Raw genomic sequence first — 23202 nt, forward strand, 5'->3', positions numbered from 1 at the left:
TGAGGCAAAGGCATTTTGATCCCGCTAAATGACTCGCAACGCGAGGAGATAAGAGACAGAGACGCGCCGAGATCTGGCATTAGGATACAGATATACAACAATGTTGCGAGCAATCTCGCGCCTGCCTTTACACATCCTTCCAGTCCTCGAGAGAAAAGGCAAGGACAGACCATGTGTCCCGCGTATCAGACTGATCTACCCCTCCGTCTGATGCTAGGCCTTCGACTTCACGTCGGAACCGTCTCACTTGCGTGTTAAGCCGGTCGGCCATGCTGTCCAAATGCACAGCCGAGCTCGAGAGCGAAATGTTGCTCACTGCCGTACGATTGAACCGGGCGGACGTGTCGTCGTCGTCCGAGTCGTCATCAGACTGGGGATCCCGCTTTCTCCTCCTCCTCGGCGGCCGTGGCGGTGGCCCTCTGATGGCCGCTGGGTCGTTGCTGGACGGACCAGCGGCGACTTGCAGCTCCTCGGCCATGTTGAGGATCACGTCAATGATTCGGGACGCCGTAGCAGCATTCGCGTCCAGGAAGCAGAACCCGCGTAGTTTCCGCACACTGCCGTGATCAGCCTGGGGACCACCTGAGCATGCTTACTGCTGCATTTCCAGACGGATCATAGCGTAGAACGACGGTGCAATCTCGATCTTCTTCGAGTGTTCTGCGGCACGGACATCGATGAGGTTGTTGACCCAGTTCCACAGCGAGCTGCTTTTGTCAGCTACATGGTCGACGAAGGTGAGCTGCACATACTCCAAGATCCATGACAACGCATGCCTGAGCTTACGCAGGAGTCGCAGCTCAGGCCGGGCTCCTCCGTACGTCTCGGCCAGCATTCGAGCTTCCAGGAGCACCTTGCGTCCCTTGACGAGGCGCAGCAGGAACACGAAGATGTCCGATCGAAGGTCCACTGCCGTTGGCGTGAATAGCTGAGATAGAGGAAACGGAACGAGGTAGTCGACACGGATGTCGGCGAGGACGGCCCGTCCGGACCGCCGGGTCGTCCGGGCCCGCACCGCCGGCGCATTCATCCAGGTGGCGCCGTGCGATTCGATGGTGTCACGAAGGGACGAGGTGAGGAGCTGGAAGTCGGCCCATGGTTTGCCGCAGTTCATCTGCTCGAACAGCAAGTCCGCCCACTCGTTGACCACCACCGGGCCGCGCATGAGCGTGAGCCCGTCGATGGCGGTCAGGTGTCTCTGTAGCGCGCAATCCCACTCCAGCACCCGCGCGAGGAGGGCCTGGTTGTGGGTGCAGATAGGGAATAGATAGTCGGCGAGCGCTTGGGGAATGTTCTGCGTGTCGTGCGTGATGATCTCATCGAGCCCGATCCAGTCATGCCGCGCGTTGTCCATGAGCGAGAGGCTGTGCAGCAGTCCCATCGCTTTGCCTCCTTCCATTACCTCTTCCTCCGTACCCTGGAGCCAGCTGGGCCATCCGCCATCGACGACGACGAAGCCTGCCTCCCAGAAATCCTCGTCTGACCACGCCGAGTCGCGATCGCGTCGGATGAAGAACTCGGGGCTGAGCGGAAGCTCATCGTCGATGGCCTGGAGAGCCAAGTCGGCGTCGTGCGTCTTGAGGCTCTCGGGCACCGGCATGCCGTCGACGAGCCAGCTCTGCAGCAGTCGCCACATTGGCGTGGCAGTCTGCACAAAGATGTCGAGCAACTCGGCCCGCACAGGCTGATTCGTGAGATCGGAAATAGAGCCATGGATGGCGTTCAGGAGCTCGTTTGAGTCCTCGGCAAAAGGTATCAAATCGCGCAGGTAGCTGATCAGGTCGCCATACCGCCGTGCGAACTCCATGCTCAGAACCAAGGGTGTCGATGCAGCGCTCGAGATGGGCACGATGGCCGGAGTCATGGGCTGTGCGCCCATGAACGTCGACTCCAGCTCGGCAACCCAGGCGTCCAGCTTGTGAAGAACCTTTTGGCATGCCGCAGCAAAGGCGTCTTGTGTTTCCCGGTTCAGTGGTGGCGGCTTTGACGAGGAGGCCAGTGGAGCGAGCGTTTGTGCCACGTAGTGTCTGATAACCCCGACTTCTGAGACCTGGACAGCGAAAGAGGACAGGATCCCTTCCAGCGCATCGGCCGAGAATGACAGCACATTCGGGCGCTGCCGCGCCACTGAACACGTGCCATCTTCCCCAAAGGAGAACATGACACCGGGTCGGCCGCTGAGAGCGAAGAGAAGCTCGCGCTGAAGTTGACGAGAGCTGATAGCCTTGGTGGTTGTGGAGGGTAGTGCTGGCGAGGCCAGTGCGGGAACTGGTGGTCAGCTATGTACGATGCGCCCGCCCAGCTTACCCGTCGAGAGCGCCTGCCAACCACGGAGCTCTGTCGAGCTCTGAACGTCGACGCCGCCTGTTCTCCAGTACGCGTTTGCCGTAACTTCGCGGAGAGTAAGCTTGGCGAGCATGAGTCGCTGCTCCTCCTCTGCGCGACGCTGGGCCTCCGCCTCACGGGCACGCTGGGCCGCAGACTTCTGGTACGTCGGCTTGCTTGATGGCGTGACGACCTCGTCCTCGTTTGGCGTGAAGTCGCTTTCGGACCCTTCGCTATCCGTCCATCCCTCGGACACCTCCTCATTGTACCCGTCGCCCCAATGGTCTCCCTCGAATGGCTCGGCCATGATTTCCTCGTAGAGCAGCTCCTGCGGCTTGTCGCCCTCCGGTAGCCTGGAGAGAAACTCCTCTGCAAACTGCTGTGTCCGCTCATCGGTCGGCTTGGACAAGTTGAGCTCGGATGTCAGCATGGCCCACGGGTGAGCCTTACGAGAAGCTGCACATGCTGTGGGATATACGACGAGTTGAGCTCGAGGTTCTCGTCCCAGGCTGTCCCTCCACGCCGCCTATGTTCCTCGAGCTTGGCCACGAGCTTATCATATGCTGTTGCAATATCGTCCTTCACTCGGATCCTCGCCGTATTGCTCAGCCTACAATGTCAGCTAGGTAGTCATGGCTAACAACATACCCCTGGAGCGAGCTGCGGACGTCTGTCCACTCCTTTCGCGAGCTGCCATGCGAATCTACCCTCAGCCTTGCGGCGACTCGGCGTGCGATGCCGTCGAGTTTGTCTGGGTCTTGCACGCCGCTGAGTGCTGTTATTAGTGGTTTGGCCAGGCTGGCCATATCGGCCGAGCTCATGGCGGGATGGGTGTTGGTCGAGCAGCGCAACAACAACCATGGCATTGACTGTCCCTGGCCGGCCTGGCCCCCTTGACGCGTCTGACTTTGGGTGGAGGTGCGTGCAATCCGTCGCGTGTATTTGGTTCCGTTCATTGTGTTGACGCCACCCACCACATGCGGTGGTTGAATCAACCAGCCATCTGCTGGCTGCACTGCACCCTGTCAATGTCATGTCCCCATTAACAGAGAACAGTGCACCTTCCTTTCAGTCGCTCAACGTAAACATCAACGAGACCATCCTCCTCAACTACACCCTTTGCTAAACGCTGCCCAACATGCCGCCCAGACGCTCAGCTAAGCAATCCACAGGGTTGAGCCAGGCAAGTAGCCGCCCGGAAAGCGTGCAACGGAGACACCGACTGACTTTGTGTCCAGCCGACACTCTCATTCCAGACCAGGCGCCCCACCACCGGAGGAGCCAAGGCTGTCGCCAAGTCTCTGAACAATGCCCCTTCTGTGCGCAAGGTGGGCTCGGTTTCCTCCCTGTCCTCTGTCGAGCGGGCCTCCACCCCCAAGGATGAGGAGAAGCCTCAGGAGGTGATCAAGGTCGCCGACGATGTTCGCGAGGCCCTCGACCCCAACGGCAAGGAGTGGAACAAGCTCTACGATGAGGCCAAGCGGGCCATGGACACTGCGAAGCCCAGTATGTCTCGGGATGGATGCTGTTGTTGCGCCCTTGTCTGACATTCCGCTTCAGTTCACAGCGGCCCAGAGACCACCAAGGTTCACCGTACGTTAACTCGAACGGCGATCGCACCCCAGGCTGACCCTGTTATCCAGACATTCTTAGGGTCTTTGACATGACGTCCAAGTACGGCCCCTGCGTCGGGATGACCCGCCTCGAGCGCTGGGAGCGGGCCAAGAAGTGGGGACTGAACCCACCAGAGGAGGTGAGTGAGACTGCCGTGATAAAAGCTGACAGTGTGCAGGTCAAGGCCATTCTCCTCACCCAGCAGGGCGAGGACGACACTTCGTACCGTCAGAGCGTCCTCTATGGTTGGGTGTAACGAGCAGAAAGGTAGACGAGCGTGTGGAGGTGTATCGTTGTAGCATTTATTTTCGACATCCGAAGCGAGGATAGGAAAGATCCATAGATTTATTTGTATATACCAGGTGTGTTCCGCAGTTCTCCTAGGCTTGCCAACTGCCAAGACTTGGAAGGAGGGCCGAGATGTGAGTTGTGTGGGAGGAACACCGAGGAGAGGACCGAAGGAGGCCGACGAGCAAGCTGTGGGGAATGGGGAGGAGTGGACGGGGGTTGTGGGGAAGCCAGGTATACCAGGTACAAGTGGCTGGCCATGGCGGGCACGATGTGTCACCACCACGGTCGCCTGTGCGGTTTTCGGTGGGCAACAATCCGTGTCGGCGTCGCATCACTGGCAAGGGCTGCAAGGGCTGCTGTTTGGTGACCGAGTCAACAGTCAAACCCTCGTCTACCTCGTCCTTGATTTCAAGGGCACTCTGACAGGGATGTTGCGATGTTGTTGCTCTCTCGCGCCACAGGGTGTAAGCGTACCAGCAGAGGCCACTCACCCAAAGGGCCAAGGGGCCAAGGAAACCGTTCAAGGTGGCGGCTGCGAGACCGACGCGCCTATTCGCGAGCCTAGTCAAATTAACTCGTCGTCGTCGTCTCACACCATTGAGACCGTAAAACCGTTTGACCGCGGTCATTTATGTGATAGCAGCAAGAGTGGGGGGGACGACGACCTTCACGGCCCATTTCGGACTTGCCCACTAGTCAGTCATCATCGACAACAAGACCTTGTTCGCCATCGCCCACACGCGCGACACGACCACACACACACCTTCTACCCCCCTCCCCCCTCCAGCTCAGTCAGCACTACATGCCCGACGAGAACGCGTTTTGATGCGTTCACATTTAATCCAACAACAATGAATCCTGCCCTCCTTCAGTCCGCCTTCCAACAACAACCTCCTTCGGCCGAGGACAGAAAGCCCTCCATCGGTGACACCATCATGGAGCCGGCCACCACTCCCTCGATACCGGCCACCGACAGCCCTGCTGCCGCTAGTGTTCAGCCCTCGAGCACGTCCTACTTCCAAGGCGGCGGCGACGACGGCGACGACTCTGCTGACGAAGACAACGGCGACGGAGTCAAGCGCCCCCGCCTCAGGCTGGCCCATGCATGCGACCGGTGCAGGAAACGCAAGATTCGCTGCGACACCCAGCAGCCTTGTGGACCGTGCTCGGCGACCAAGAACGAGTGTACGTTCAACACCCCTAGTCGGCGTGTCGCGAAACCAAAGGGATCAGAGGCCCGATCGTCATCAACATCGGGTGTCAAGCGACCTCATTCGCCCTCACGAAGCGGATCGAGCGCTTACCAGGCCTCGCTCGAAGCCCGTCTCGCGACTCTCGAATCATTGCTTCGCGACGTGCCCCCCAATGTGCACAATGCGTATCTCTCCACCTTGGATGCACGCCTCAGCAGTGGCCAGCCGGCCGGTATCGCAAAGGGTGGAAGCGTCGGCGGCCTGGCCGCCGCCGCCGCCAACGCCAACGCCGACCCTTTGAATGGCCCAATGATCAGCGGGGCCCTCCCGTCCGGCATCGCTGGCCTCAAGGACTCCAACCTCACACCGTCCTGGGCCAATGGCCCCGGCAGCCTCACTTCGATGCTCGCTGGTGGTCGTTCGATCCGCCGCCGCGACGACCGATCCATCGACGAAATGTCAAAACGAATGGAGGGGCTCAGCTTCTTTTACGAAGACGAGATCGGCCAGGCAAAATGGCAGGGCGCGACTTCAGGCTTCCCCCTGCTCGACCTCCTCACCGCCGCCAAGACGGTCGAGGCCGACGAGCTCGAGAACTCGTCCCCCGCCTCCGAGGACAGCCCCGCCATTCCCTCGCCGCCCGCGGCTAAGAATGGCAGTGGCCGCCGCGCTAGCCCGCCCACTGGGCGCCGCTCGGCCTCGGTCGCGTCCAAGGCCCGATCCCGCAGCGCCGGTAGCCCCAACGCCAAGGGCCGCTTCTTCCCCGACCGCAACCCGCGCCCGCATCAGACGCTCAACCCCGAGGCGAGCTGGAAGGTCATCACCGGTGTCATCCCGCCCGACCTCATGGACACGCTCGTTCGCTGCTACCTTTCGACAAGTCATCTGCTTTGGCCCTTCCTGCACGTCCCGTCGTTCCTGGCCGACTACGCCAACCCGCAGCAGTGGGGCGAGCCTGGCTTCGCCTGCTTCATCGTCGCCGTGTGCACACTGTCCTCTCGCCATGTCGATGACCCGCGCGTTCGTGCCAACCCCTCTGACCCGTCGACTGCCGGCAAGCAGTACTTTGAGCTATTTAAGCGATTGCGCGATTTACCGTCTGCCGACCGCCCGACGCTGTACTCAATTCAAGCCGCGTTCCTGGCTGCAATCTACGCCTTTGGTCTCGGCAATCTCAGCAAGGCATTCGCTTTGCAGGCTGAGAGTGTGACGCTCTGCCTCGACGGAGGTCTCCACCGCAGCGTCGACGGCTACGACCATTTCAACGCTGTCGAGCGCGAGACCCGAAAGCGCACGTTCTGGTCGATCTACGCTTGGGACAAGCAATCGGCGGCATTGTTCGGCCGGCCGTCGATCATCCACCTGCGTGACTGCGACGTTACCGAGCCGCTCATTGTCGACGACGAGAACCTTACGGTGGACGGCGTCAAGGAGCAACAGAACCCTGAGACGAGCAGATTGTGCGCATTCGTGTTCACGATCCGTCTGCATATTGTCCTCGAGGGTGTCATTGACTCGGCTGTTCAGCCGGCCGCCTTTTCTGGCTCGTCATTCCTTGCCCAGGCAAGCTCGGTCATCAACCGCCGGTCTACGCACAACGACGCGCCTCAGAACGAGTCGCTCCGCGAGGAGGAGGCCCTTCTGGAGGAGTGGGTGCGCATCCTGCCCAAGTACTGGGCGTACGACTCTGAAACGGCCAACTCGCGCGACCCAATCCGCATCACCCAGGCCGAGCGTCTTCACTGCGTAAGTGTGATTTGCAGGGTAAAAGCTGACCGCCCTAAGCTCGAGCACCTGGTTCGTATGATCATCTACCGTCATCGATTCTCCGGCTTTGTCATGACGCCTGCCTCGACCGTCGAGGAGCGCGCGCGTCACTTTGAGCTATGCCGTCGCGCCATGCAGTGCGCGTTGACGATCATCGCCGACCATGTACACATCAGCCAGCGAGGAATGATGACGTACTATGGCGTGCATGTTATCCACCAGCTCGCTCAAGCTGGCCGTACGCTTGTGGCCGTCGTCCTCAACTGCAAGAACCCCGAGTTCCGTCCTCTCATCTCGCCATCGGTTGAAGGACTGCGCTCTTGTGTTGGTCTCTTGCGGCGCTTCAGCGGTCGCTACTTGTGCGGCCTGCGGTCGGCTGACATCATTGACGAGTTTTGCAGAGGTGAGTTCGTATTTACGGATACGTATGCTGACGTGTTTTACAGTTTGCAACATCCCCGTCGACTCGCCTCGTGTGCCTGACTCTGCGGGCCGGCCTTCTCCCGCATGGCTCCGCCCGGTCCGCAAACGCGCCTCTCTGTCCCCCGCTCCGGGGCCGCGCAACTCTGCGACGCCCGAAGCCACACCTTTCGGGCAGGACATCATGTCGGCTCAGCCTGAGCTTGTAACAGGGCAAACCCTGCCCGGCGACCTTGAATCGGTCTTCAAGACGTCAGAGTACTTTGACAGCACGGTGCTAGACGGCCTCGCGTCTCCAGTCAAGAATGGAATTTCCATTCCTACGGCGACCCACACGTTTGCCACTGCACACGCGAACGCAAATGCCAACCCCACCTTGGCATCATCGCTCGGCGAACCGAGCGCGCCGTTTGACCGCCTCGAGACGCTGTCTCCGAACCAGAACCTTGGCAGTATCGGAAACGTGACGCTGCCAGCGTACCTTGCTACGAATGGCAACAACTCGGCGATGGACGGCCTCAACTTTGGCAGCAGCTACGGTGGCGAGCTGCTGTCCACGACGGGCATGGACACGGTGTCTGACGGTTTGCAGGGCAACGGCTCGCAGCAAGGACTGTACGTATAGCACAAGCCCAGAGGCTCGGGATGCGCGCTTCGGATGCTAACCATCTCGGCAGATCCGCAGCCACGATTTTGAGCCTGTTGGAGGAAGGGTCGTTTGACTATGGGTCGATTTTCACGGACCAAGCGCCGCTGCACGACTTTGACTTCAACTCGCCGCTTGTCCCTGACCACACCAAGTAACGTGGCAAGACGTCATGAGGGACGAGGAGGAGGAGGAGGCGGAAGGAAGGGAGGAAGAACCTCGGAGTGTGAGGCTTGGCTCTGGGTATCCATGGGTTTTTACTTTTTTTTTTTGTCTTCCCATGATTCTGTCTGTACAACGGCCTGGATGTATAGTGGTGTACTGTATTGAAATGCCTGCTCCAACGCGTCAAGCTCAAGCTGGGGTGAGATGTGATATCTGTAGATTACAAGTGTGGTGGTAGTAGTGGGGAGGAGTGTGCTAACAGTCCATGGCCCAGGCCTGGGCGATCTGGAACGCGACCGGGTGGGTGGAGGGTGGAGTGGCGTTTGCTTTTTCCTGGAACGGAACGCAAGCCACTGTATCGAGCTTGCTATCTCACATGCTCACATGTCGGCTGCAATTCCAGTCTGGTCGCGTTTCGTGGGGGCCGGCGACTGACTTGTTCCCGCGTGTGGTGCGCGCCAGCAGGCAGGCAGGCAAACGAGTGGCGAGAGAGTGGTGGCGGGGATCAAGCAAGATCTGACTTTTCTGGAAAATGACGTCTGTGGAGCCGGCCGACTTTTTGCTGCCCTGCCACTTTTCTTCTGTGGTAAACAATGCGGGGGGAGTTAGACACGCGCAGTCGCGTGTTGATATGGTACGGCAGGCACGGCGACACATGGCCAATTGTACGCTGTGGAGCAGGGCGAGCAGGGCGAGCAGACGCCGGCAGTGACGTTGTGACGTTGTGACTGACGCTTGACGCTGCTGCGCGAGTCGTGTCGTGCGTGACGCGCCGTCGTAGATCCGATGGAGGTGTTGGCAAATCGTCGTCGTATACACCCTCTATCTCCATCTGGATCATCGCTTGCTTGGGCGCACGCAGGCTTGGCACTGGCCCATCATTGCCCCTCGGTGGGCCAGATATGCATTCCCCCCCTGCATGCCAGGCCATGGCTTGCCAATCGGTCGGTCGGTCGGATCGGCACGCGCAAAACTGAGTAGTTTGTTGTTGACAGTGGCATTGGTGTAGTACGCCGCACGAGGTACTTAAGGTCGCTGTGGGAACGTCTTGTTGATGCCTCAGCCGCTCAACGAATCTGTCCAGCCACTACCACCAGAACCTAGCTTAGCACGCATCCCATACACACCCACACACACACACAATGTCCATCAAGTCCCAGCACGACAACATCACGCTCTGCATGAAGGGTGTCGGCGTCCGACGTGAGTCTGCCCCTCGTCGCCATCGCCATCAGCTTCAACTAATCCCCGCACAGCACAAGGAACCCGGACCTGCTCCGCCGTCGAGGCCCGCAAGAGGCGCTACTCTCAAGAACTCTTCTCCTACACCCTCTCCATGTGGGACAGCGACCGCTCGCAGATTGAGTGAGTGGCGTGGCGGCTCACAAGCCATCCTGTCGCAGCCACTGACCCCCCCAGGCGCCGCTCGGCCACACACGCTCTCAATCAGCTCAACCTCCCCACGTCGTGCGAGTTCTCATCGTCGGCCCCGTCGTCGCCATAGGCGCCGAGTCGACTCGAGACACCAAAACGCCCTTCCCTAGAGCTTAGACCATTGCGAGCATTGCATTGTAGAGTAGTCGTCGTAGTGTACCTGTACCAGTACCAGGCCGTGGCATGCAAATATAGCAGTGTACCGATGAGCTTGCATCTCGCGGGATTCCGAGCACGAGCAGGACTCCAGTGTAGCAGGGGACGCCCAGTACCACGCCCAAGTCGAGGTATGCAAGTGTACCGGTGTACCGATCGTCCCCAGCAGCACGCAGTGCGCCAAGCGAACGGTGCGGCATGCAAAGTGTCAAAGTATCCGGCAAGCAGTTCCCGGTGCAGACGGTTCGCGCACGCAGGAATCTAGAACTGCCGTGCGACGCGACGTCGATGGCCAGACGTGCCAAACGAGGCGTCTGGGCCGCTGCCACACACACTTCTGACGTGTAGGCTGGCGGGCATGCGTCGCCACCCGGCCGGCTGGCAGTGAGTTGGGTTTCGGGTACTCATTCCGCACATCCGGTTTCAGCAGTATGCGTGCACAGACGATCGTCATGAGGAGCCGTGTCAACATTGCGACCTGGGTGGGGGAGACGAGGCGACGACGAGGGAAGTGAGAGCAACGAGACCAGAACCATGTCTCACTCGCCCTTGGCGAAGTAAGCTGCCCACAGGCGGCGTCTCGGCTCAGCGTCGTTTTCGGGCATGCGCTCGATGTCACGGCGTGCTTGTGAGGCTCTGTTTGCCTTGCATGTGCACGCCATGCACGATGCAGGGGCGTGAATACCCTCGGCTGCCTGTCCAGTGGGTTTGCCACGCGCCACACCACGAGCACTGGCATTAGGAAAGTGCATTATGACGAGGTTGTAATTGCCTCCTCCGTCTCTTGGCGCCATTCTATTGGGGATTTTGGCGGAGATTAACCGGGCTCACCGTGAAACCATCGTGGGAAAGTGCCATGTGGCGGTCCCTGATGCCCATCTCGCCCCTCGGGCAGCAATGTTGAAACGGGGTGGCCTGCCTGCGTCGTGGGTGGGTGGTCGCCACCCAAACGAGTGCTAAGTCGACTTTACTCGGCGGCACGCGCACTCAAACGACCGACGACGACAACGGGCCACACACACTCGTCTGCTCCATTCATTCGGCAACATCAACAACAACAATAACAACAACAAAATCCTCCGCCATACCTTGATCACACCGGCAGCGCATTCTCCCCCATCCCGCCATGGCATCGTCTGTGGCCCCCCAAGCGGCACGGGGACCACAGTCGTCGCCGTCGCGTCAACAACATCCGACGACACCCACTAATGACACGCCAAGCCGTGCTGCTGCTGCCGCCGCCGCCGACACCGACAGCAGAATACACACGCCAACACGCTCCAAGGCTGCCAAAGCCGCTGCAACTGATGCAGCAGCGCACGCACCAGCACCACCACCACCGACTGCGGCCGTACCTCCAGAGATTGCAAAGCCGCATTGCTTGTACGTTTCATGTCTGACCTCCACCGACGCGCACCGGGCTGACATACACAGCTTCCCTATGAACAACCACCCAACGAAGTCGTCAGAGTCCGAGCCCGAAGCCATCCCGGACGAGGTGTACGTCCATCCGAACGACGACCCAGCAGCGTTGCGCGGCATCCCAATCTTCAAGCCGACGTACGAAGAGTTCAAGGTGAGTTCGTGGGTGTCGGACTGCCCGCTGACGTGAAGGACTTTGATGTCTACATGGAAAAGGTGCTCCCCTGGGGCCAGCGCTCGAGCATTGTCAAGATCATCCCCCCGCAGGAATGGGTCGACAACGTAAAGCTGATCGACAATCAGCAAATGTCCGAGCTCCAGATCCGCAGCCCCATCGAGCAGCGCATGGTCGGGACAGGCGGCGTCTTTGTCCAGCAGAACATTGAGCGCTTGCGCAGCCGCGGCGGCCTGGCCATCCATGAGTGGTTCGACAAGTGCGCTCAAGACAAGTACCAGACACCGAATCCCAAGGAGATTGTTACGCGCACGCAGGACCGCGACTCGAAGGAAGCCAAGGCGCGTCTCGCCGCCGAGGCCGCTCGTGTCAAGGCTGAGAGGGCTGAGAAGAAGGCCAAACGCGACGCGGCGGCCCGGAGGAAGCTGGAGCGGAGGAAGGCGAAGGCCGAGGAGGCGGAGTCGCAGGTGGATGTCGAGGCAGAGGCCAAGCCAGAGCTGGATGCCGCTTTGTTGACGGCCGACGCCGTTCCATCTGTCGCAGCTTCGCCGGCGATCCACGAAGAGGTGGACGATCTTCCCGCGCTCGAGGTCGCATCACACACATCACGCTCGACAGCAGAGCCGCTGGCCACGACGCCCGACTCGGCAACCATGGCTGCCGAGGTGGAGGAGCAGCTGAAGCCGGTCAACCCGTTCTACGAGAACACCGACCTGCACAAGGACTGGCTCCCACAAGATGCGACACACGAGGATTTTACCGTGCAGGGATGCGCCAACCTCGAGCGCAAGTTCTGGAGGACTCTCGGCCAGGGGTCGAATAGCTGGTACGGCGCCGATCTCGCTGGTTCGCTGTTCGCCGAAGAGGATTACCCTTGGAACGTTGCAAACCTCCCCAATCTCCTCAACAAGCTCCCCGAAAAGCTGCCAGGTGTCAACTCGCCATACCTTTACTTTGGCATGTGGCGCGCGGCCTTCTCGTGGCACGTTGAGGACGTGAGTTGGACATTGTAGTTTGAGGACCTTTGGCTGACGCACCCAGATGGACCTCTTCTCGATCAACTACATCCACTTTGGCGCGCCAAAGTTCTGGTACGCCGTGCCTCAGGTCGACGCCGAGCGCTTCGAGTCTGTCACCAAGAGCTACTTCCCCAACGACGCCAATACATGTGACCAGTTCATGCGTCACAAGTCGTGTACCTTGTCGGCGACCAAGCTCCACAGCAGCGGCATCCGGGTGAACAAGCTGGTGCAGTACCAGAACGAGTTCGTCATCACCTTCCCTCGCGGATACCACGCTGGGTTCAACGTCGGCTTCAACTGCGCAGAGAGTGTCAACTTTGCACTCCCCTGCTGGCTGGAGCTGGGCAAGAAGGCCAAGGCATGCTCCTGCGTCGACTACAGTGTGCGCATCGATGTTGATCGTCTCACGGGCGCAAGGTCGCCAACACCAAAGGAGGAGACACCAGAGCCGGTCGAGCCGACACGTTCAAGAAAGAGGAAGGCGCCTGGCGAGCCAGGCAGCTCGAGCAAACGAGGCCGTCGTCCAAAGGTTGAACAGCAGGCCCAAGAAGAGGGCACGCCCGTTCCGGAACGTCCGCTTGTTGTGCGTCTCCAAAGGCCGGAAAACACCATCTCCCTCACGAAGCAACCGAAAGCAGCTGTCACCCGTGAGATCCCAACCTACCCCTGCGTACTGTGCCCTGGTCTCGAGACGGAAGACTTGGCCCCAGTTTTCGAGCCATCGGACCACATCCGTTCAGTATCGAAGACACCCGTGACCCAGGCTCATGTCTCATGTGCTGTGGCTGTACCAGAGGCGTTCACCGACGAGGTGGAGGTGGACGGCGTGACATCTACCTACATCAAGGGTCTCGACGACATTGGCAAGGATCGGTGGAAGCTTGTAAGTTCAGGACATCTTATCTTGAAGCGCCGAGCTCACACGTCACAGAAATGTTCTTGTTGCCCTGACAAGCGGACAGCAACAATGGGAACAAAGATTCAATGCACCAAGGGCAAGTGTATGCGGGCGTACCACGTGTCATGTGCAAAGAAGAATCCCGAGGTTCTGTACACGGCCGACATGCGGATACACCGAGTCGAGGTCCCGCCGGCTGGCAGCGGTAACTTTGAGGACACACCAGTGTTTACAGTCGAGCTGTTATGTCCCAAGCATAACCCGGTACGTGCTCGGAATAGCGTCGGGATCTGTGACTAACCGCCCAGGCCATGCTCGAGCTGAAGAAGCGCCAGGCCCAAGATAAGCTTCGGGAACAGATTCTCGGCATCTCTCCGGGCTCGGCGGTTAAGATCAAGAAGAATGGTAGCTCATACGCCGCCCTCCTGATCGAGGCCAAAGAGGCGTCACAAACGGTCGTCGTCACGCTACCAGACGGCTCAATCAGAGAAGTCGCTTGGAGTGCCCTCGACTTGCGGCCCAACCAGCCGCAAATGCTGGAGAACGAGTACGCTGGCCCTCCGAAGCGGAGTCGAAAAGTCACTACTGCCGCCGGTCCTGAGGCCCAAACGCCATTCACCGGAATGCCCTTGACCAAGGCCCCACCACCAATAGGCTCTGCGCCGCCGCCGCAATTGGTTGGCCAAGCATCGTCCCACGGGGCCTATTATTACGCGCAGCCGCGAGGACATGCACAAGCACCTGGGTACCACGGCGGTCACAACTTTTATCAGCCGCCTCCACATGTGCAACCTCCACATGCGCACGGCGTCTTCGTCGTGAACTCAAAAGACGGCGGCTTCTACCCTGCGCAGGCTCCCCCACCCCCATTCTCTTACGGTCCTGGGCCTATGGTAGCATACCAAGGCCAATCGATCCCCCAAGTGTCCTACCACCCCCACCGCCTGCCAGTACCTCCACCCGGGAGACTACCCCAGTACACCTCGCCTCGCCAGCCTCCTCCACATCTCCCCCCTCCGCCTGCACACCTCCAGTACCGCTCCCACACCATGTCGGCCGCTCCTCCTTCAGGAACCCCGCCCGGGCCTAGTACAAGTCCCAACCAGCAACTGAGAGCGACCCCGTTGCCGACCCCCGTTGCCGCACCAAGTGGAGTGGGCAAGATCGACCTCGGACTCGACCGCATGAGTGCTTTGATGGCAGGCCTTCCTCCTCTCACCACTCCCGCTATCCACCTTACTGGCACAAACGGCAAGGGGTCCGTGTCTGCCATCCTCGAGTCGTGCCTGCGCTCAGCCGGCCTCCGCACGGCTAGGTACAACTCTCCCCACCTTCTCGAGCCGCGCGATACCGTCAGAATCAACGGCGCACCGCCGTCTGCCGAAGATTACACTGCGGCCGTGGCACATGTTCAGAAGGTGTCAGACAGCCGTGGCCTACAGGCGACCGTGTTCGAGATTGGCACAGCCGCCGCCTTCCTACTCGCCAACACCGCCCAGCCACCGGCCGACGTCATGATCATTGAATGCGGCATGGGCGGTGCTCGTGACGCCACGAATGTCATGCCTCCGGGAATCACCCTCGCGTCGGCTCTCAGCTCCGTCGGTCTCGACCATACTGCCATGCTCGGAAACACAATCGCCGCGATCGCAAGGGAGAAGTCGTCGATTGTGGTCGAGGGCGGTGTTCTCGTGGTTGCCCCGCACCTGCACCCTGATGCTCTTGCTACAGCCAAGCAAGTGACTCAAGAGCGCCGGGCGCACCTCATCGAGTCTGCTCCAACGACGACTGTCGCCCCTGCTGGCGCCTTGACTCTCTCGCCATTCAAGGAGCCCGCTGCTCCCACCGTCCGTACGCCACTTGCCGGCAGCCCCGCCAAGGCAATTGACACCCACCTCGCCCTTCCCGGCAGCCACCAGCTTGACAATCTGTCCCTGGCGCTGACCATCCTTGACGTGCTGAGGAACGACCGGCGTGCGCTCGCCGTTCAGCCCAAGCTGAGTGGCCTTACAGATGAGAGACTACAGGCCGGCGTGCAGTCGACCCGCTGGAGCGGTCGCTGCTCGTGGCTCAAGTGTACGGACCCTGCTTCGGGCCAGGAGATTCCCGTCCTGGTTGACGGTGCGCACAACGGTGACTCGGCCGCCACGCTTCGCTCGTACGTTGATTCGCTGGGCATTTCGCCCGAACGCCCGCGCACCTTTGTGCTCTCGCTCTCCTCTTCACCCGGCAAGACGCCCGAGAGTGTGCTTGCGCCGCTCCTGCGCCGAGGCGATCGCGTTGCGCTGGTCGACTTTACGACGCCCGTGGAGGGCATGCCGTGGGTCAAGCCCGTTGAGCGTGGCGAGGCACAGGCTGCGGCCGCTGGTTTGGTCGGGCCTACGGGGACTGTCCACAGCATGGCGGGTTCGGGCCCAGCGGCAGTCGCCGAGGCCTTGCGCTGGTCAGTCAGCGACTGGCCCCAGCAAGGCCCGGGCCTGATCGTCGTCTGCGGCAGTCTGTACCTCGTCGCCGACGCGTACCGCCTGGTAGGTCAGTCGGCGTAACACCTCGCAAATGAATACACCTGTCGAGGTTAACGATCAGCCATGATCACTGTATGTATCCATATGCAACTGTACACGAATACGCAGTGGTGGTGTCGTGAGCGGCTTGATCACTGTGCCCCCGTCCGGATTGGGGCTATCCAAGGGGCGTCCCAAGTGAGCCTCCCAAGAGTCAGTCTGCAAAGTCCTGAGCCATTCTGTGCAGCTCCCCACAATCGCTACCCTGCTGACAACGTGGCATCGCGCTACAAAGATTCCTAGATAAACCCAGCGACCCTTTTAGAGCTTGGAGCCGCGGTTGACGAGGTCGGAGACGCCGCCCTCAATGGCGGCCTTGGCGCCGTTGACGAGCTCCTCGATGATGGCCTTGGCGGGCTTGACGTCGTTGATGACGGCGGCGACATCTCCCATGAGCCAGGGGCGGGCGGCCATGGAGAGCTCGGGGCGCTTGGCAATGTCGAGCTCGGCAGGGAGCTTGCCCTGGCTGGTGAGGGCCTTGATCTCGTCCTGGCGGCCCTCCCACTCCTTGACGTAGTCGGTGCGGCGGACACGGAGCGGACGGCCAGTGTAGATGATGGTGGTGGCCGTGTCGCCGTGGTCGGCCGAGACGACAAGCTCCTTGTGCTTCTTGGGCGCGCCGGCCTCCTCGGACGCGACGAAGCGGGTGCCGACCCAGACGGCCTGCGCACCGTACATGAGCGACGCGGCCAGTCCACGGCCGTCGTAGATGCCGCCGGCGGCGATGACGTGCACGGGGCCGCCGGTGAGGGGCGACTTCTTGCCCTTGACGCGGTCGACGACGGCGGGGATGAGGATCGAGGTGGCGATCGAACCGGTGTGGCCACCGCCCTCGCCACCCTGGGCGCAGATGATGTCAACGCCGCGCTCGAGGGCCTTGTCGGCGTGCTTGGGGGCGCCGATCATCTGGGGCACATCGTCAGCGTTAAAAGTTCATCTCGTCAGATTTCGGATCCTGTCGCTACCCACGTTCATGACAAGGATGCCGTGCTTGTGGAGCTTGTCGACAACCTCCTTGGGAGGAACACCGACGGCGCAGACGAAGAGCTTGGCCTTCTCCTCGATGATGATGTCGATGAGCTCGTTAAGGTTGCCCTTGGTGTAGTCGTAGTTGGTCTTGCGGGCCGAGCCGCCGACCTGGGGGAGGAGGAGGTCGACACCGAAGGCTGCCCAGTGTGAGCGCGTGCGCGTGAAGACGAGCTAGGCGGCGCCACTTACGGAGGTCGGGACGGTCGAGGCCCTCCTTGAGCTCCTTGATGACGGTGCGGAGGTGCTTGGGGCTGGCGGCGAGGTTAGTGAGTGCGCCAGGTGGTGCGATGCCAAGCCCTCCCCGTCACTCACGTGTAGCCGACACCGCCGATGACGCCGAGACCGCCGGCGTTGGAGACGGCAGCGGCGAGCTTCGGGCCGGCGGCGACGTTCATGCCGCTGTGTCGCGTCAGCTAGTGTTCTCTTTTTTCTCTCTCGGCCGAAGTGTCCGCGTGATGCGGTCGTCGTAACTCACGCGAGGAGCACGGGGTGCTGGATGCCGACTGGGCTGTCAGCGCGTGATGCCACACAGGCCACTCACAGAGGTCGGTGATGGGGGTCCTGATGACAGACATTGTGTGTGGTGGCGTCGTTTGGGGGAGCAACAACAGGTGTGGAGACGGAAAAGCAAGGCAGGAGGAGGATGCTGGGATCGCGCTGGATTATATTATGGTTTGTGGTGGTGGGGCCTGAGTGGCCGGCGTGGACCATTGCCGAGTGCTGACGGCGGCCGTGTGTGTCAAACCGGACTTGACCGAGTAACGTAGTGGGGTGGCTCGGTCTCTCGCGGCGCGCACGCGTTCTGCCTACAGACGACGCCTTGACCATCCCGTCGGTCGACTGCCAAACAACAATGCACTAGACGGTCTCTCATGCCCGGGGTACCACGCTGCCCCCCACTGGGGCGCCTGCCCTTGGCCGACTTCTTGGCCTGTGATCACAAGATGACTGCTCGTCATCATCACTCTAGGTGGATCGCCGAAGAGGCAGCCACAACATCTGCCAACCATCACAGCCGGTGCATTACTGAATGGCCTCTTGTCATCTGTACAGGTGGCGTGGGTAGGCCGAGGGCCATGCATCAGCCGGCCCAATACTTGGTTGTGCTTGGATGATACGTCGCCGACAACGCGACGACGATTACCATAGATGTAACGAGCGCCGCTCGCCGCTGCTTCAAATCTCATCCATGTCAGACCAAGCCAAGCAACCTCGCTTCCAAGCCTGCGTAGCTCTCGCAGGGCAAAGGACGGCTTCGATGCAGATCATAACCGAGAGCACAGCATCGCGTGGGTCTCACGTGTATTTGATCCCGCCACCCAACGGGTTGAGGTGTGTGAGGCTTATTCGGCCATCCCCTATAGCCTCACTCAACCTCCACTGTCGTCAGCGCGACCACCATCACCACCATCGCCGTCACAATCGATTGTCTGCATCGCCCCTCCGTTCTCTTACTCATCTCACGCGGCGCGCGACCAACAGCACCATGGTCGACCCTTCGCGCTCCGCAGGCCCATCACACGCCGCATTCCCCTCAGCGGCAGAGTACGCGCGCTACGCGCCGCCAGCGCAGACGGCACCGCCGCCCGTCCGCGTGCCTTCCTCGGCCGACGCGCTGCACTCGCTCATCGAGACGACGACCTCGCTGCGGGCTGACGGCGGCCTGATTCCTGTGCTCGACACGCTCGCCGGACCCTCCCTCACGGATAAGGCCTCGACGCGCTCGGCTGCACACCAGAACACCCTCACTCTCCAAGGTGTCAACCTCGCGTCGCTGACCGACGACCAGCTGCGTCGGCACACTGTGGGCTACGTATTTGTCCTGTGCGTTTCGTGTCGCGACCTGGATCTCATGGTTCTGAGCTGACATGCGGACCAGTGGCGCGCGCCTCGGAAGCTCAAAGTTCGACGACGCCCTTCCTCTCGCACTGCGGCTTGCGGCCGTCGCCGAACCCGCCCAGCTTGCGGCCATTCCCACTCGAGGTGAGGCAAGGCGGTGTTATGGCTACATTGCATAATACTGACCATAAACAGCTGCCGAGTTTGCTTGGGCTATCCTCCAGGCGGCTGAGAGTGCAAAGGAGGTGCGGTGCCCTGATGACGACGATGAACGTTCCTAACACAACAACAACAGGTTCCCCGTACACTTGGTCCCCTCCAGAGCCTCCTCGCTGCCTCGTTCCAGGGATCTTACTTCACCTGTGTCCATTCCGCCTTCCTCGAGGCTACGCTGTTGACCGGTAGCTATGACCTCGGCTACCAGTCGATCGGCAGGGTTTACCTGAGCGCTCACAAGGTGGGTTGGGGAAGACTGTGTCAACCTGCTAACAACGGCAGGGCACTCCCTACCTCGACGTCCTCACCTACCACCACCACGCTGGCACTGTCAGTGCTGCTGTTGGAGACTTTGCCAAGGCTGTGGAGCTCTTTGTCTTTGTGAGTACCACTCAACGCGGCTGCTGCCTTCCGTTGACGCTTCCAGGCCGCGTCCATGCCCACCGACGCCGTTTCTGCGATCCAGGTTGCGTGTGCAAAGCGCGCGATCCTCTGTGAACTTCTGGCGACTGGCAACACCCTCCAGCTGCCCAAGTACACCCCTTCGGCAGTCAACCGAGTCCTCGACAAGAGTATCCCAGACTACCACAAGCTGGCCAAGGCCTTCGATGCGCGTGACTGGAAGGGCGTTGAGGAGGCCTCGCAGGCACAGGTGTTCCGTCAGGTGCGTATCGGATGTGGTGTTGCCACAGGAAGGATCTGACGTGAACTAGGACTGCAACCGCGGACTGGTGGTTCAGATTCTCGGTTCTGTCACCAAGCGCCGTATCCTGAGGTTGCGCCGGACGTACTCGCGCTTGACGCTCGCGGACCTTACTGCCAAGGTGGAGTCGGATTCAGCGACCGTCGCGGCTGCGATTGAGCGTATGGTGGGTGCAGCTTTCGTTGCGCGTGGAAATGAAGTTGACCTCAATCCAGGTTGCGTCTGGCGAGATCAAGGCCACGATCTCGGGTAGCCCACCAGTCGTCACGTTTATCGAAGACGACGACTACGCCTCGCCTGCCAACATTGCCAAGCTCAAGCAGACTGCCGAGCTTTCTGCCTTCCTCAAGACAGACCTGGCCCAGGCGAGCCGTGCGCTCACCCTGTCCCCAGAGTACCTCAAGAAGCAAGCGCAGAAGATTGACGGCAAGGACAAGGGACGTGAGGGCAAGGGAGGAAGACGTCCAGAGCAGTTTGGCATGTTCGCCGACGACATTGGTCCTGCACCTACAGTCCGCGGTGTGGGCAGTAACCTCGACGACGTCGGGTTCTAGACGTGCTAGGCAGCGGCCAACGGGGGTAAGCTGCATCTAGCGCGGCGTGTGCGTGGCCAGTCGGCGCGACACATGGCGTTGTACTATACATTATGAAGCACTGTGCATAGAGTTTGGTGTGCGTGCGACTTGCTCGTGTGCATGTTCTGGACCATCTACTTGGCAAGAGCCACTAATGATGGTTGGGGGGGCGAGTAGGCGTGCAAGCGAGGCGTGTGTATGATTGACATGGCCATGACTCCATTTCCCCATTGATCGGCGCGCGTCGACGGACCCCCACATGGGATCCGTGCGTCCGCAAGCCCTCGGCGCTGCCGGCGGAAGAGGCCTAGATTATCTCTGCGGCGATCCTACAATCCTAGACGGAGAGCGCAGGGGGGGTACAAGCCGGCGGTATGCGGCGCAATGCCGAGGGCCAAGGCATGCATGCAGAGGGACGAGGATCGTCGGAAGAGTCCAAGTCCACCACTGCCGCAAATCCGAGCTGATCCGGACGCCATGCCGATCCTTTCCGGGTGCAGGGTATGGCAGCCAGGTGGGCCCAAGGGTTGTCGGGGTATTGGGGATATGGGGCCCACTGGATCCGCCGGCAGCTAGTGGCCTCGAGTATCGGAGCAGTACGTCAGAAGTGTGAATGGGCGACGGGGCGACACGACGACGGGGGCGGCTCCAGTAGGCGAGGCGACAGCGGCAGCGGCGGCGGCGGCGGCGCTGACTCTACGCGAGCGAGCAACCGCTGCTGCACAGAGCGAGCGAGCGACGCGGCGCCTTGGGTTGCCCCTGCATCACCCGCCCGCCGTGCGTGCGTGCCCCCCCCTACCCCTACTGCCTTTGGTCATTGTAATCGGTTCAATACACTGCCGCGGCGCCCATCGCACACCCACTCAGCAGTCCCACACCCACTCTCACCACGGCAACCTCTTTTCCTGCCGCATCGATTCCGTTCTTCCTCTTCTACTTCACATCTCTTTACTTATCAAGTAAAGTTAAAACAGTAAAACCCCCCTATCCCCTTACTCATCACACACAACCACCCACCCACACCACCACCACAATGCCCCAGCCTCCCGTCGACGTCCGCAAGTACTTTGGCCAGCCTCTGCCTCACATCCCCGAGAAGTTCCCCATCGGCTCCGGCACGGGCCCCCGCGCTGCCTGGCCCGAGGGCACTCTGAAGGGCGTCGAGGTCATCCCCAACTTTGGCGAGCTCGTCAAGAACTGTGAGTAGCAGGCGTGCGCGGGTGCGTCGTGTGCCGCTAGCATGGCGGCCACGACGGACGGACGACCTGGACGCGTAACGCGCGCGAGCGATAGGAACCCAAACTCACACGTGGGCAGACATTGCTACGCTCCCCACCCAGCCCCTCCAGCCGGACCCGTACCACAACTACCCCAAGTTCGCCGTCGTCCGCTCGCAGCTCCCCCAGACGTTCCGCACCGCCCAGGACCTCCAGCATGGTATGTAGTAGCAATCGTCGTGGCGCCGGTGGTTGGCAGCCACACAGGTCGGCAGCCAATGGCCGGACCCCGCGGTCCGGTTAATCCGCCCGGAACCTACCACGCAACCACCCTCGCTAACCACTGCCGCAGCTCTCAAGGTGCTCCCCCTCTCGGTCGTCTCGTCAGTCCTCACTGCGTACGAGGGCGGCCCCTCGGGCTACACCGTGACCCGCCGCGTCGACGCCGCTGGCTACGAGTCGGACGGCGGTGAGGAGGACGGACCCGTCAACGCCCCCCGCGACGACACCAAGGCCTTCAACTGGCGCTTCTCCAAGTCGCCTATGGGTGAGTGGCGTGTTGGTTGCGTGGGATACACGACGATCGATGGGTGATGGGACACGTTCGTGGGGGTTGCACACCCCTTGCGCACACGCCGCGCGGGGTAATCCACCGCAATCACATCCCCGCCTTTGGCGTTATCCACGCACAGACGCTCTAGTGCTGACGCATCAGGCGCTGGTGACCTCCTCCTTGTCCAGGGTGACTCGAACAAGGTCGACCTCGTCATCCGTACCACCAACTCGTCGGCCTTTGCCCAGGAGGACTGGAACGAGTTCATCGTTACCGTGAGTAGCACACTGATGATAGGCTGGGCTTCTGGCAGAGGCGTCACACACTCTTGCCGACCTACCCGGGGGCCTGGTTCCGACAGCAACGGCGCCACTGACATGCGCCACAGGGCCCCTTCCACTACAACGCCAAGTCCAAGGCCTCGTGGTGGTGGTCGCGCCAGTGGGGTGCCTGCAAGCGCCTCAACACGCGCTGGTTTGCCATCACCGACTGGAAGCGCTGGACCTTTGGCTGCTTCTCGGACGACCAGACCCACGCCTGGATCTCGCCCATCATCCAGTACGACTCGCGCGACCCCACCGTCCTCCAGGCGCTCTTCTACTGGGCCCAGTCGTCGCGCGGCAAGGAGGGCGGCTTCCAGAAGGTCGCCACCGACGTCTCGCACCTCCCCACCCTCTTCCCCGACACCCCCGCTCGCCGTGTCTCGGTCTCGGGCAAGAGGGACTATGTTCCTCGCGACCTCAAGAAGGCCAAGAACGCCAACGAGAGTGACGTGAGTGGCTATGTACCCCTGTGGCGTTTGAGCGCCACGCCACCAATGGCTCTCTCCCCCAGTGGCGTCTCATGCCGGCATATGAGTAGCCGTACTGACATTATTACAGATCGAGGAGTCGGACGTCGAGGAGTAAGCGCGCGCCTGCCGCACCTTTCGGACGCCATATGAGTGCTCCGAACTCTGCTTTGTGTAGCATGAGGTTT

At 60.9% G+C, this 23202-nt stretch overlaps 8 protein-coding genes across 9 annotated transcripts; 6 read left to right on the forward strand and 2 right to left on the reverse strand.

The window, feature by feature from the left end:
* Positions 1-127: 127 nt before the first annotated feature.
* Positions 128-3146, reverse strand: LOC62_02G002480 (uncharacterized protein; the record flags this gene model as incomplete). Its single annotated transcript, XM_062768990.1, has 6 exons — positions 128-557; positions 597-707; positions 753-2268; positions 2308-2740; positions 2776-2935; positions 2974-3146. 6 exons carry the CDS (start codon positions 3144-3146, stop codon positions 128-130), a joined length of 2823 nt encoding a protein of 940 aa, XP_062624974.1.
* Positions 3147-3463: 317 nt separating this feature from the next.
* On the forward strand, positions 3464-4626 carry cdm1 (DNA polymerase delta subunit 4; the record flags this gene model as incomplete). Its single annotated transcript, XM_062768991.1, has 5 exons — positions 3464-3529; positions 3564-3831; positions 3886-3918; positions 3969-4078; positions 4118-4626. The coding sequence occupies 5 exons, from the start codon at positions 3464-3466 to the stop codon at positions 4193-4195; spliced, it is 555 nt and encodes a 184-aa protein (XP_062624975.1). The 3' UTR covers positions 4196-4626.
* A 275-nt stretch (positions 4627-4901) lies between these two features.
* Positions 4902-8577, forward strand: acu-15_1 (Transcriptional activator protein acu-15). Its single transcript, XM_062768992.1, has 4 exons — positions 4902-7169; positions 7209-7593; positions 7637-8225; positions 8288-8577. Exons 1-4 carry the CDS (start codon positions 5082-5084, stop codon positions 8412-8414), a joined length of 3189 nt encoding a protein of 1062 aa, XP_062624976.1. The 5' UTR covers positions 4902-5081; the 3' UTR covers positions 8415-8577.
* A 986-nt stretch (positions 8578-9563) lies between these two features.
* On the forward strand, positions 9564-9925 carry LOC62_02G002483 (uncharacterized protein; the record flags this gene model as incomplete). Its single annotated transcript, XM_062768993.1, has 3 exons — positions 9564-9624; positions 9678-9786; positions 9841-9925. The coding sequence occupies 3 exons, from the start codon at positions 9564-9566 to the stop codon at positions 9923-9925; spliced, it is 255 nt and encodes an 84-aa protein (XP_062624977.1).
* Positions 9926-11003: 1078 nt separating this feature from the next.
* RPH1_1 (DNA damage-responsive transcriptional repressor RPH1) lies at positions 11004-16153 on the forward strand. 2 transcript variants are annotated; one of them, XM_062768994.1, is made up of 7 exons: positions 11004-11394; positions 11446-11587; positions 11626-12603; positions 12650-13012; positions 13064-13513; positions 13562-13792; positions 13837-16153. In XM_062768994.1, the coding sequence occupies exons 1-7, from the start codon at positions 11138-11140 to the stop codon at positions 16072-16074; spliced, it is 4659 nt and encodes a 1552-aa protein (XP_062624979.1). In that variant the 5' UTR covers positions 11004-11137; the 3' UTR covers positions 16075-16153. The 2 variants fall into 2 exon arrangements, with proteins under 2 accessions (XP_062624979.1, XP_062624978.1); XM_062768995.1 differs by having other exon boundaries at positions 12650-13513.
* Positions 16154-16292: 139 nt separating this feature from the next.
* On the reverse strand, positions 16293-17751 carry SSP1854_0 (putative nitronate monooxygenase). Its single transcript, XM_062768996.1, has 6 exons — positions 17663-17751; positions 17597-17624; positions 17434-17520; positions 17311-17372; positions 17062-17258; positions 16293-16998 (listed from the first exon to the last, which is right to left on the reverse strand). The coding sequence occupies exons 1-6, from the start codon at positions 17694-17696 to the stop codon at positions 16354-16356; spliced, it is 1053 nt and encodes a 350-aa protein (XP_062624980.1). The 5' UTR covers positions 17697-17751; the 3' UTR covers positions 16293-16353.
* Positions 17752-18571: 820 nt separating this feature from the next.
* On the forward strand, positions 18572-20545 carry csn3 (COP9 signalosome complex subunit 3). The gene is made up of 8 exons (XM_062768997.1): positions 18572-18945; positions 19001-19104; positions 19156-19205; positions 19256-19417; positions 19459-19557; positions 19604-19840; positions 19890-20045; positions 20095-20545. The coding sequence occupies exons 1-8, from the start codon at positions 18608-18610 to the stop codon at positions 20431-20433; spliced, it is 1485 nt and encodes a 494-aa protein (XP_062624981.1). The 5' UTR covers positions 18572-18607; the 3' UTR covers positions 20434-20545.
* Positions 20546-21323: 778 nt separating this feature from the next.
* Positions 21324-23132, forward strand: LOC62_02G002487 (uncharacterized protein; the record flags this gene model as incomplete). The annotated part of the gene is made up of 6 exons (XM_062768998.1): positions 21324-21653; positions 21772-21891; positions 22024-22218; positions 22387-22499; positions 22613-22996; positions 23106-23132. The coding sequence occupies exons 1-6, from the start codon at positions 21488-21490 to the stop codon at positions 23130-23132; spliced, it is 1005 nt and encodes a 334-aa protein (XP_062624982.1). The 5' UTR covers positions 21324-21487.
* Positions 23133-23202: the final 70 nt, after the last annotated feature.

This window comes from Vanrija pseudolonga, chromosome 2 (genome assembly GCF_020906515.1).
Source record: "Vanrija pseudolonga chromosome 2, complete sequence".
Classification (NCBI taxonomy): domain Eukaryota; kingdom Fungi; phylum Basidiomycota; class Tremellomycetes; order Trichosporonales; family Trichosporonaceae; genus Vanrija; species Vanrija pseudolonga.

Bases quoted from the DNA above. Each gene is read 5' to 3' on its own strand.
- acu-15_1 (XM_062768992.1), top strand. From the start codon at position 5,082: ATGAATCCTGCCCTCCTTCAGTCCGCCTTCCAACAACAACCTCCTTCG. The intron at 7,594-7,636 runs GTGAGTTCGTAT...CGTGTTTTACAG, and splicing joins CATTGACGAGTTTTGCAGAG to TTTGCAACATCCCCGTCGAC. The intron at 8,226-8,287 runs GTACGTATAGCA...CCATCTCGGCAG, and splicing joins AACGGCTCGCAGCAAGGACT to ATCCGCAGCCACGATTTTGA.
- SSP1854_0 (XM_062768996.1), bottom strand. From the start codon at position 17,696: ATGTCTGTCATCAGGACCCCCATCACCGACCTCT. The intron at 17,521-17,596 runs GTGAGTTACGAC...GACGCGACACAG, and splicing joins CAGCACCCCGTGCTCCTCGC to CGGCATGAACGTCGCCGCCG. The intron at 17,373-17,433 runs GTGAGTGACGGG...CCTCGCCGCCAG, and splicing joins ATCGGCGGTGTCGGCTACAC to CCCCAAGCACCTCCGCACCG.
- csn3 (XM_062768997.1), top strand. From the start codon at position 18,608: ATGGTCGACCCTTCGCGCTCCGCAGGCCCATCACACGCCGCATTCCCC. The intron at 18,946-19,000 runs GTGCGTTTCGTG...CATGCGGACCAG, and splicing joins GTGGGCTACGTATTTGTCCT to TGGCGCGCGCCTCGGAAGCT. The intron at 19,558-19,603 runs GTGAGTACCACT...TGACGCTTCCAG, and splicing joins CTGTGGAGCTCTTTGTCTTT to GCCGCGTCCATGCCCACCGA.
- RPH1_1 (XM_062768995.1), top strand. From the start codon at position 11,138: ATGGCATCGTCTGTGGCCCCCCAAGCGGCACGGGGACCACAGTCGTCG. The intron at 11,395-11,445 runs GTACGTTTCATG...TGACATACACAG, and splicing joins ATTGCAAAGCCGCATTGCTT to CTTCCCTATGAACAACCACC. The intron at 13,793-13,836 runs GTACGTGCTCGG...CTAACCGCCCAG, and splicing joins TATGTCCCAAGCATAACCCG to GCCATGCTCGAGCTGAAGAA.